Genomic DNA, 12,645 nt, shown 5'->3' on the forward strand with positions numbered 1-12,645 from the left:
CCATATGTTAAAATGACATTAGGTCTCTCCATCTGCATTTTTACAAGACGCTCCAGGTCTAAATATAGCCACCGTCATTAAAAACTGTGTGTTTTTCATTTTTCAATATGTGCTTCAACTATTTCTTCCACCATGATGCTTTCATCCAACATGCTGCCTTCATGTATTTGATCTCTGGCTCATCAGTGCTGAAGTGTCTGGGAGTTGTTTTTATTAAGGATCCATAAATGAATGATCGTTTTTTTGTTTGTTTGTTTTTTAAGGCCATTTTCCCCGCTAGAGCAGGGGTTAGCCTTGCTTGGCTCCATGACAATCATGGTTCCCTGTTTGAGGCAATGTTTTTATGGCCGGGTGCCCTTCCTGGCGCCAACCCTTAGTCGCCTCTTACGATGCGCAGGGATACGGTGCACCTATTCTAACCGGGGTACACACCGGGATCATTCATCCCAGCAAGCTGGTACTCAATTTGCCGACCTCGGAAGGATGACAGGCCGAGTCAACCCCCCTGGTGTTAATTTAGCGATCGACCGGGATTCGAACCCAGGATCCGAGGATCCCAAGCCGGCACCCTAACCGCTAAGCCAACACCAGGCCACCAGGCATTTGCAAAATGATTGCCTTCCATTGAGCAATGAACATTTATGTGCTCTTCACTCTCATTTTACACTTTCAGTTGGTGAGTCATCTTTTAATTGTTCCAGAGTCCCAATCCCATATTGTGAGATGAATACATGTAGCTATATGAGCCTCAATTCCTTGTTCAATTGACTTGCTTTTACAAATAGCAATTTATACCAAAACAAATGCCGATCCATTATAACCAGGACTTAATTGTCCACTCACATCGTCCAAGCCATCCACATCTGCTCCACCATCAATCAGTACTTTTGCAACTTCCTCACGGCTCTCCTGGGCTGCACAATGAAGAGGTTTCATGCCCTTCTGCAAGAGATTGGGATGAAAGCAATCAACTAATGGCGAGTAATAAAAATGGCATTCATGGTTTTAATCTCAAAAAAACGTCTGGGCCATTTCAAGTGCACTCTAATTGAAAGAACTCCATTTGTTCTTCCTTCATATCCCAATACCTTAGGCACATCCATAGGCAAAAAGGTATGAGAGGCACAACATGAGAGGCGTTGGTTGGGGTTGGGGGTGTGTGCGTGGGAGAGACGAGGGGATATGACCAATCTTGTGTTTATATGGATGGAGTTGGCAGGAGGAGAAGGGGCAGACCAAGACGGATGTGTAACGAAGCACTGGATATGACGTGAAAGAAGTGGGGGATTTAATGAACTCCTTTTGATCTTCCTTGATCAGATCTCATCAAAAATATATTTTTCATCTCTCCATCCTCCACTTCTGTTTGCTTTCCCTGGTTGTAGCTTCTTTCCCTACACTTCCCTCACCTACCCTTCCACCTTATGCTCCCTTTCTCAAATTTAATTTACTCAATCCCCCAGACGTCTGTAACAAATGCATGCTACATTTTTGGCTGTCTCCTTCACTGCATGATAAACGGGCTTAATGCGACCGATGTCAGCTGATCCAGGAAGGCAAGAAGAGTTGTGCCCGCTTATAATGTGGATGAAAAATCTTCAGGAAGGTCGTCTGTTTTGGATTGAGTAAGAGCAGGGCTGTTCAGTGGTGGTGTGATTGCCCTTGAGCCGTCCGGGCTTTGATTTGATCCCCCTGCAGAATCAAATCCGACTACAACTGCCTTGCTCATGTCAGATGGGAGAGCTGGACAGACCTATCTGCATTGATGTTACGGATTTTAAACATCCCAATATGTAAATAACGAAGAGTCCGCCATTGTTTGCCAGAATCATGGCTAATTTATCCAGCAAGAAATGAAGTAGGAATTGTAAAGGGGATTGTAAAGGGGATCTGCATATTAAGTTGGATTAAGATAATGTAAGAATGGGTCTAGTACAGAGAAGATTAGAACGGCACTTGGTAGAGTGCATACCTCAGCTTGGCTGAGCAGTTTAACTTTTGTATCCACTGATATGCATCCGGACCTGAATCAAAATGCAATCCGCTACTTCTTGTCACCTACCCAACACGTCCATCAAATAACCCATCCATAACGTTTTTAAATATCATGCCATATATCGTTTTTTCCCCCATCTCTGAATGGTGAAGAATCACTTAGACTTAGAGAATAAATAAAAAAAATTCTCGTATTCAGATCCGGGCCTTCATCAAATCGAATCAATTCGTCCTTGTCACACACCCAATCTGTCCACCAAGTTTCAGCCGAATCTGTCCACAACTTTTGAGAATTCCTGCTCAAAGACAGACAGACAAACAAATGTGAAAACATAACTTCCATCCACCTTAGGTGGCAGAGGTAATAATAAGTGCATCGTTATATTAAGTTATTGGGATGTGGATATGACGCAGACAAATTGGCCTCATATATTGTCCATAATGCCTGATGGACCAATTGGCCTACAAGTTTCCCTGTGCAATTCTCCATGAAGGCTCCATGTGATTTAATCCATATAACCAGCGAGACAAGACCTGTGGTAGTTTTTAAACATGCGTTACAACGTGGGTAACATAACCAGGTAGAGGTATTATTAGGTTTGAGTTGATTATTGGTTCACGAGTTATCAAACAGAGTGACCACTGTATTCGTCATGGGTGTCTGTCTGTATGTCTGTCTGTCTGTCTGTCCGCAGCATAACTACCCGATGATATCATCTGGTGTTGATGAAACTTGTGTGGGAGGTTGATATCATGATCTAGTTGTGTCCTGCCTAGAGTGGGCGTATTGCGCCCATTGTGGGCGGAGCCACGCCCGAAAAAGATGTCTTTTTAGGGGGGTAATCGAGTTCAAGCTACATCTTCTCCGAGGGGTTTGGTGGAATCTGACAGGGGTTTCGGTATTTGGTTAGGCCAATGTCATGTGTCTAGCCCCACATAGCTCGATTTTTTCATTTTCGCCCCAAGGTCAAGGTCACAAGGTCAAGAAATTTAGAAAAGTCGATTTTTGATGGTTTTATAACATTGTTCGCTTCCTGATAGGGTGAAATGTCGTACATGATCTTATTTTATCACATACATCATGAAATACAAGTTTTCCAACAAATTTCAGAATCTTCGACCTTTGACCTTTGAAGGTCACAAAGGTCAAATTTTCAAAGTTGTCGGAATCGAACCGAATTTTCGGTATTGTTTAGGTAACTAACCTCATAACTGATTATACATTATTTTCTATCTAATTTCAAGGTCAGTAACCTTCGTTTTGACATTTCAAGGTCACAAAGATCAAATTTTCAAAGTTGTCCGAATCGAACCGAATTTTCGGTATTGTGTGGCTAACTAGTCTCATAACAGATAATACATTCCTATTTATATATTTTCAATGTCGGTTTTGATCTTTGTCATTGAATACCGCTCCCTCGTGAACCATCGTCGTCTCCTGACTTGTTATCATTATATTGAGAGCAATGCAAGTCGAGAATAAAAATTGCATCGTCATGGATTCACAAAGCCTTATGGTCCACCTGTTTGTTTTTAGAGCAAGAATGCAATTCAACATGGTGTGGTAAGTATTTTTATAACCCACTTCATTGTGGATATAGAGAGAATTGGATATGGAGAGAATGTTGTATTAAAAAATTACTATTGATATAAAGAGGACTTTCTTATCAAAAATATCATATTATTATGTTTTTCCATAGATAAAATAAGATGCTGTATAGTCTATGACAGGATGGCCTAGAAGGACACATGCTTATCTCTAAGCTGTGTTATGGGTTCGTGACTTCCGTTATTGTGGTTTTCACCCACTTGACGTAGTGCTGATATTTTGTACTATTATTATCTTCAAACGGCTTATTATTCAGGAACGATAATTTAAAGTTAAAAAGGCTAACTTTAAATGATACAGGACACCGAGCCGGAAGACGAGAAGGGAGAGGAAGAAGCAGCGCGCGCAAAAGTCAGGGAAGACGGTGACGTCAGCGCTCCGTAACGAGCCAGGTCTACCGACAGCCGCGAGGGGATTTTGAGTTCCTGGAAGGGACATCCGGCGATACGAATATTCGCTGGAGTGGAGAAATCTGCGTAGACAGATTTGGGGCGCTGAGATTCTGACGAATCCTTGCCTCGTCGCATCGGCTCAAGCCAGAGCCGTCGGCCATCTTGAACCCCGTGCTTCGGACCTGTGAAGGTTTGCTTCGTGTCGTCTTCTCCCCAACATCCTACCGTCTGTCGGGGATGAGTGGGTGAGACCGCTTCATCTCTAATTACGTTGCGGTTTGCTGAGGGAGCGGTGGATGTGTGTCTCTGGAGGGCGCCGTTGTACAGTTTGGCGGGAAGAGCACCCTTGCCCACTGTACACGCTTCGGAGATCGGCGGGAGAGCGAGATTCGGGCTTCGAACGGATTTCGTTCCATCGACCGCTGGAGCGAATCCCATTCGCCTTGGGAAAAGTCATAGAGACATTGAGGAGTGTCCGTTCATTGGCTGGCAGAGCTGTGAGTCACTTGACTTTATTTATATACGATATATATGGAGTGTTGTTGGGCTAGCGGCTAGGGTGCCGGCTTAGGATCCAAGGATCCTGGGTTCGAATCCCGGTCGATCGCTGAATTAACGCCAGCGGGGTTGACTCAGCCTGTCATCCTTCCGAGGTCGGCTAATTGAGTACCAGTTCACTGGTAATTCCCTGTTTGTCGTTAAAGGCGGCAAAAAGGGTTGGCGTCAGGAAGGGCATCCGGCCGTAAAACATTGCTTCAAATAGGGGGACCGAAAAACAACAACAACCACGGTTCCCGAAAAAGGCCAACCCACGCTTTGCGGGGAAAAATGGCCTCTAAAGGTGTTTTTTTATTTATTTATATATATATGGAGTGCACTCTGAATGGCCATTTACTGTACCGTATTACCTGTGTGTGATTTATAATACAAGTTTGTGCATTTATAATCATTGGTGTGGTTTCACTATTGATTTTCAACACAGGGTAATATATTTTTCTGCCGGGGTTCCTCTCGGGGTTCGGAGGTTTACCGAGACCAGGGGGGACCCCGTAACAGAAATTGGGGGCTCATCCAATTGAAACTCGTGGGCTCGCAATTGGGTCTTCGTCCGGGATATAAAATTCCTTAAATATCGTCCGGGATAGAATTCCCGAGCATTCCCAAATTTTCCAATTTTTGGAATTTTTAAACATTCCCAAATTTTTCAAAAAACAAAAAAATATATTTTTGTTTTTTTTTGGGAAATTTCTTGTGTGAAGGTTAACAGGTGTTAACGGATAGTCACCATGGAGTTTGACACAGAGAAGTTTACAGCGACCCCTAGTGAGGCACAGTTCCGAGCGTTACTAAAATCGGAACTCTTGATATTGGGCAAACATTTTAGCTTGGAGGTCCGAGCTAAAATGAAGAAAGCAGAGATGCAGATAGTGGTGATAGAATCTATGGTGGAACTAGGAACATGGAGAGAGGGAGCCTTGGATTGGTTACCAGAAGAACAAGAAAGTGTGGAGCTCCAAAAAACGGAGATGCAATTGAAACTCCAGGAAAGGTTAGAAGAGAAAAAAAACAGAGGAAAGGAGAGTGGAAAGAGAACTCCAGGAAAGGTTAGAAGACAAAAAAGCAGAGGAAAGGAGAGCTGCAAGAGAACTCGAAGCAGAGGAGATAAGAGCCGAAAGGGAGTTAAAGGACCGTGAATTGGTGCGTCAGCAGGAAATTAAAGTCAAGGAGCTGGAGTTAATGAGAGAACGGGGAGAGGTACCACCTATGCCGACTGGTTCGACAACTAGTCAAAACACCTGGGATGTTGGCAGACATGTGAGGCTGGTTCCACCCTTCAATGAAAAGGAGGTAGCCAAGTTTTTTTTACACTTTGAGAAAGTGGCTAAAATGGCCGGAGGAGTCCTGGACCATATTAGTACAAAGTGTTCTGGTGGGTAAAGCTCAAGATATTTATTTGGCTTCATCGATTGAGCAATGTGCAGATTATGAGATAGTGAAGAAAACCATTCTCAAAGCCTATGAATTGGTCCCTGAAGCTTACCGGCAAAAATTCCGGAACGCCAGGAAGAGGGAGAATAAGACCCATGTGGAGTTTACCAGAATGAAAGAAACCGTGTTTGATTCGGGCTTCGAACGGATTTCGTTCCATTGACTGCTGGAGCGAATCCCATTCGCCTTGGGAAAAGTCATAGAGACATTGAGGAGTGTCCGTTCATTGGCTGGCAGAGCCGTGAGTCACTTGAATTTATTTATATAAGATATATATGGCGTGCACTCTGAATGGCCATTTACTGTACCGTATTACCTGTGTGTGATTTATAATACAAGTTTGTGCATTTATAATTAATCATTGGTGTGGTTTCACTATTGGTTTTCAACACAGGGTAATATATTTTTCTGCCGGGGTTCCTCTCAGGGTTCGGAGGTTTACCGAGATCAGGGGATCGGTGAGGACCCCGTAACAGCTGTCTAGCCTGGGGTTGAATCCCGACCCAGCTACTGATTGTCATTCCGGTGTGGCAGAGGTAGAATGATTCATCAATGTGTTTGCCATCCCTCGAATGGATGTCAAACTGGCATTCCGTCTGCCGGAATTAGTTGGTGGACGCTAAAGATCCCACAGTGACAGTATCCTTCGTGAAGAGGAAGCTGTCACCATGGTCAAATTCCAGGCCTAACTTCTGCTAGGACAGGGATGGATAACTGCCCAGATACTCCTTGTCAACAAACTGCTTCGGCAGAACCAACGCTCTGTAACACAGATTATGGCAAATCAGTTAGTCTATGTCATTGTGGATGGACCCTGGGTTGAAATAAATCAGTGCAAGTAGATATCGGAGAATAGGATGACATACAGTGAATTACAAGGACATTAAGGCATAGGAGGCCATTGTGCCCATCAGCCCAGCATCACCACCTACAGGATGTACAAATTATACTGCCAATCCCTAGTGGGGAATTTCGATGCGGTACGGCCACACAATGGCCACCTTGTTTGGAAAATCGTTATTTGTCCTTTCATGTGCACAACTACACAGCATGGTGGAGGTACTCTGAGCAGCATCCCCTGCAGGCATCATCCCATCCATCAGAAGGCCAATAAATGTTCTGTTAAACCCAACTCTTTGAAGGATGAATTAAGACTCGAGAGCTCAATGGCGAACATGCCACCAGAAAGCTTTTCTCCCATCTCCAAAATGACTACCAAAACGCTTAACATGTCTGAAAATGAAATGAAGAGACTAAATGCAAAAAATAAAAAATAAAAAATAAAAATGCATTTATGAATGGAATGATAAACTCAAAAAGTGCAGCTTGCTCGTTTGTGGCAAGAAAATCAAACTGACATCAAGAGAAAAATGTTGTTTTTTAATTTTTGCTCGAATGGTTCCAAATATAGTAATTTTAATCAAAATGGCAGCATAGCAATGGTAGAAAAAAAAAAAAAAAGTATGATCCAATGAAACACCTTCTCAGAATCTTCATAACCCGCTTCACATCGTCAAAAATGGTGGTCATGTGGACTTACTCTGTTCCTCGAGTTGATGTCACATCCGAAAGAAAGAAGGAACTGGGCACAGCGAGGAAATCCTCCCAGAGCTGCCAAGTGCAAGGCCGTCTGGCCCTCCTGCAATGTAACAGCCCCGTTAGTACTGCTGACCTCACGCATATATTTCTTCATGTTGACATCCCTTCTCATTATGCACAACTGTTAATTTCATGGATGAGAAACTTCGAATTGAATTATGCTTTTGGATGCGAAAGATACGAGAGAAGCAAGGAATCGTGTAACGGATGAGCAAATGATGCAGATGGGAACCGAAGAGACAGTAGAGAGGGAGAGAGAGATAGAACTGAAGATTGTTCACAAAGTCAAATTTGAAATTCAGTCAGAATTCCAAATGTACTCTGGAATTATTCTATCTTCGTGTGAAATGTGCAAACAGTTCCCCTTATGGGTTGTTATTTTTCATAATTATATGGAGAGAAAAAAGACTAACCTTAACAAAACAATCACTGACGGCTACTCCATGAGCCGGCAAAAAATGTATTTTACAGAGAAGAGCAACTCCCGAAGGCAGCACCATTATAAAGCAGAAATCCAAACATAACTATATATATATATATATATATATATATATATATATATATATATATATATATAATCGGGAGATTAAATCAGACGCGGACGTAGCTTCAGGACTTCGATCTTTAATTTGACAAGCTTTCGACCAACAAAGGTCTTCTTCTGAGTCTACAAAACCTTGCGTTCAATAATTAAAGTCCACCGGCCCCAAGTTCAAGGTGAGTGAGCTTTGGCGTGGCTCTTCCTTTTGTATGCATTTTCTACACATATCACACATCTTACACACATATCACTATACATACTTGACTGATATACATGCCTGCTGTTTTTGTAGACTCAGAAGAAGACCTTTGTTGGTCGAAAGCTTGTCGACAATTAAAGATCGAAGTCCTGAAGCTACGTCCGCGTCTGATTTAATCTAACGATTATTTATTCAATACAAATGAGACGCCCTGCTCGTACTGTGGAGTTTCTACTATTTCTCACAGTTTGTATATATATATATATATATATATATATATATATACATATATCTATCTATAATTCCACTAATCTCTGTGTGTATGTTTGTATGTATGTTTGTATGTATGTTTGTCTGTGACCGCTGTTTCTCGACAACCACGGGTCCGATATACTTTAAACTTGCCAGGTATATTGCTGGGGACCCGAGGATGTGCCTTTTCAAGGTTTGAAATTAATCGGACAAGTAGTTACCGAGCTATGGCGATTTAGGCGTTCGCCGTTCGCTTTGGCGTTGCGAATGGACCAAACCATTTCATGTAAATAGAGGGGGGGGTTCTGTGGTCGTTGCGAATGGACCAAACCATTTGATGTAAATAGAGGGGGGGGATTGTCACCGTACTCGCAAGCCGTTCGCTTTGCCTTTGGCTTTGCGAATGGACCAAACCATTCCATGTAAATAGAGGGGGGGGGATATAATTTTAGATATATATATAGTACGGGCATGCCCTAGTATATATAATTATTAAAACTGAAAATGTGTTACTTTGTGGAAGGTTGTTATCTAAACAATATGTATAAATAGCCACACACGGATTCTCATCATGCCAATAAAATTGATATGCATCCCAAGACTTTCAATGGAATAGTGTCCACATTGGTTCCAAAGCCGAATCCCGAGCGTATCTCACTGGCATAATATGAACAGTGTGAGAAATTAGACCATAAGTGAGTAATAAATCAAATTGGGCTACTGTGGGTTATGTACGTACAGTATAACAAAAAAGCATGAGCGCAAACATACGAGCACACATACCTTCGTTACAACTCCCAATGAAATATTTTTAACATGAAGTAAGCAAACACATTGAAACCATACAGGATTCCTGTAAGAGCGATATTGACTAAGTGATGCTGCTGTAATTACATTTGATGATATTACACATTGATATTGATTCCCCATAAATCACACCATATTTCCATAGGCATGCTGATGTCGGTTAGGAAATGAAAGTACAGTACCTTAATTTTAATGGCAATCATGTGATCCAAGGCTAACTGTATAATTTATATAATCATGGTCTTAGTTTTATATAGCACAGGACAAAGCAATGTTTATTTAATATGTATTGTTACATCACCAAGTCCATCATAGTCAATGACAAACTCAGTCTAATCATTGCATCAGAAAAAAAAAAAACCTCAACAAAAAAACAAACACAAATCTTTTGCCCAATATGCACTTTCTGAACTATCTCACATGTGAATGAATGAATGATCGTTTTAAGGCCATTTCTTCCCCGCTAGAGCAGGGGTTAGCCTTGCGGGCCCCATGACAATCATGGTTACCTGTTTGAGGCAATGTTTTATGGCCGGATGCCCTTCCTGACGGCAACCCTTAGTCACCTCTTACGATGCGCAGGGATACTGTGTACCTATTCGAAACCGGGGTACACACCGGGATCATTCATCCCAGCAAGCTGGTGCTCAATTTGCCGACCTCAGAAAGGATGACAGGAAGAATGACCCACCTGGTGTTAATTCAGCGATCGACCGGGATTCGAACCCAGGATCCTAGGATCCCAAGCCGGCACTCTAACCGCTAAGCACATGTGCTATTTATTTTTCAATAATTAAGGTCCATGGGCAGTTTTCCAGTTGTATCACAAAATCAACTACAAATGGACGAGTTGTGTGTGTGTGAGCCATGTTTTTTGTGAAGTTCTACTGGAGCTTCTGATGTGGAATTTATACACCGAGATGATCATCATGACCTCCTGAGTTGATTAGGATAATTAACCACAAATAATCCAGAAGAATTCCCATTTTTTTTAAAGCACAGTATGTTAAGGTGTATAGAGCAGGTTAATGCATCCTTTCATGGAATGACATAATTACAAAATAAACTAGAACGCCACTCAGTAGAGCGCATACTCCCGCCGTGGGTCAAGTTGGAATAATACGTTTTGTTTAACATCCCCTCTCCCCAAAACAATAAATGAAAAAGAAAGTAAGCCCTAACTGTCAGAGAATTAATTTTGATATATCTCGGAATCAGAGGAGAAAAACATCATTTAAGAATAAGAATAAAAGTTTAATGCAGTAAAACAGAAAAAAAAATTCCCCAAAATTTTTTCCTGGATCCGGAATAATATCCTGAGCTTCACCAAAAACTAATCAATTCTTCCTTTCCCAAGGGCAATCATCCCACCAACTTTCATCCAAATCCGTTCAGAACTTTTCCAGATATCTTATTCACAAACACGCGAACATACGGACGAACGGACACACACACGGACGGACGGACACGATCGAATGCATTACTCCCTGGCGGGAGTAATAACAAAGAAAATTCTAGCATTATAACGAAGCATATATTAATTAATAGTAATATTAGCAACAATAATAATAGTAGTGAAATTTATCAAAATGATAACCATGAATTCCTACATTAAATAGACCAATAAAAAAAAAAGTCAAATGGACCAACGGGTCCACTAGTACAGTCAATTATCTACAGTCAGTCTACAGTCATCCCAATCAGTCCATCTTGTCTGACAGCACTGAGACATCTAGTGTCAGAATCATAAAACTTCACAACCAGTGGTCTGAAACAACTAATGTGCGAAGTGCACTTTGTTTCATTTGAATATCTTTTCCTGTTTGGAGAAAAAGAATAGGAGGCATTACTTTTCAACACACCGTCGTACTACCTTGAATTTTGTTAGCTTTCATGTCTTATTAGTCCCCTACCGGTGTACACCGGAGGGGACTACAGGTTTGCACGCCGTCCCTCAGTCCCTCAGTCCGTCAGTCCGTCACGCAAAGAACAGTTTTCCGGACTTTTTTTCTGAACGCTTAATGCTAATGATTTAAAATTTGGCACATCGTTTTCTCATGATAAGTTACAGATCAAGTTCGAACTTCACGACGTTTCGATCATTTTTCACAAAGTTATGGCACTTTGAACTTTGGGAATTCTGATAATTCTGATGATCCTTAACTCAATGCCATTTTAAGTTTTAATTTCCTTTAAAAAAGATTTTCTCTGCAATAATAGGGCCGATTGAGATCAAATTTTCACCATAGGAGGGACTCGGTCTGTAGAATATTTTAATGGTAATTATGACGTTACAGGTCACGTGGTTCGGGCGCCATATTGTTTTTCGTGAAAACACGAAAACCCCTTTTTCTCTGCAACGGCTGAACAGATCGAGGCCAAACTTTGCAGGCAGAATCGCATACCCATGACGAACAAAAAAGTCAGCGAGCATGACGTCATGCATCACATGGTTTCAGAGTTATGACGTTTTTAAGCATGAACCTTTAAAACCGAGCTGCTCTCTCATTTTTGATCCAATCGAGGGGAAACTTCACAGATCTGTTCCGCATGTCAGTCTACTAAAATGTCCTTTTGGAATTTGCGATAGCTCACGTGGTTTGGCAGATATCGTTAATTAAACGAAAATATTTTAAAAATGGATATCTCTTGAATCGCTTTATTGATCGACGTGAAACTTCATACTATAGTAGACGTCATGACGAGTAACAAGTGTGCAAAATCTCAAGATGATTGGATGTACGGTCTGGAAGCTAGAAGTTGTTATTGCGTGAAGAAGAAGAGGCGTCAAGTGTGCGGATTTAATTATTTATCACATGTACAGACTGAAAGCATCGTTGGACACGACCTGTCGCGGTCATTTTAACCTCAAATAAAATTCTAATTTAAGATTTGTCAATAGCTGAGGTATATTAACAAACGAATAAAACAGATTTGGTCAAATTCTGACTTTTTTAACTCGATCGCATTTGACAGAGTTGTGACAAGCTGAGGAAGAAGAAACCTCGCATTGGCTTCTCCAACATGCCATAAAAAAATGGATATCTCTTGAATCGCTAGTACCTCAGACCGTGAGTTGGTAATAATTTATATAATTCACACAGTGCAATACGTGCAGGCCGCTCAACGGAGCGACCTTGCGGGCTTATCAATGAGGCAAAGCGTGACACACGTGTCTCAGCATACCTCAGATCAAGTTTGAAAACCAGCATCAACCATGCATAAATTTGCATATTCGATCATTTTTGACGAAGTTATGGCA

General features: G+C 41.6%; 1 protein-coding gene across 1 annotated transcript in view; it reads right to left on the reverse strand.

Moving 5' to 3' along the window:
- The window catches only part of LOC137412369 (ankyrin repeat and death domain-containing protein 1A), a 145,099-nt gene that overhangs the window by 82,855 nt on the left and 49,599 nt on the right, over nt 1-12,645 (reverse strand). Inside the window, exons 8-9 of the mRNA XM_078781859.1 lie at nt 7,526-7,624; nt 844-942 (exon numbers count right to left, since the gene is read on the reverse strand). Of these exons, the coding sequence (XP_078637985.1) occupies nt 844-942; nt 7,526-7,624 (198 nt within the window). The remainder of the gene's footprint in view (nt 1-843; nt 943-7,525; nt 7,625-12,645) is intronic.

This window comes from Myxine glutinosa, chromosome 7 (assembly GCF_964187855.1).
Source record: "Myxine glutinosa chromosome 7, kmMyxGlut1.1, whole genome shotgun sequence".
Classification (NCBI taxonomy): domain Eukaryota; kingdom Metazoa; phylum Chordata; class Myxini; order Myxiniformes; family Myxinidae; genus Myxine; species Myxine glutinosa.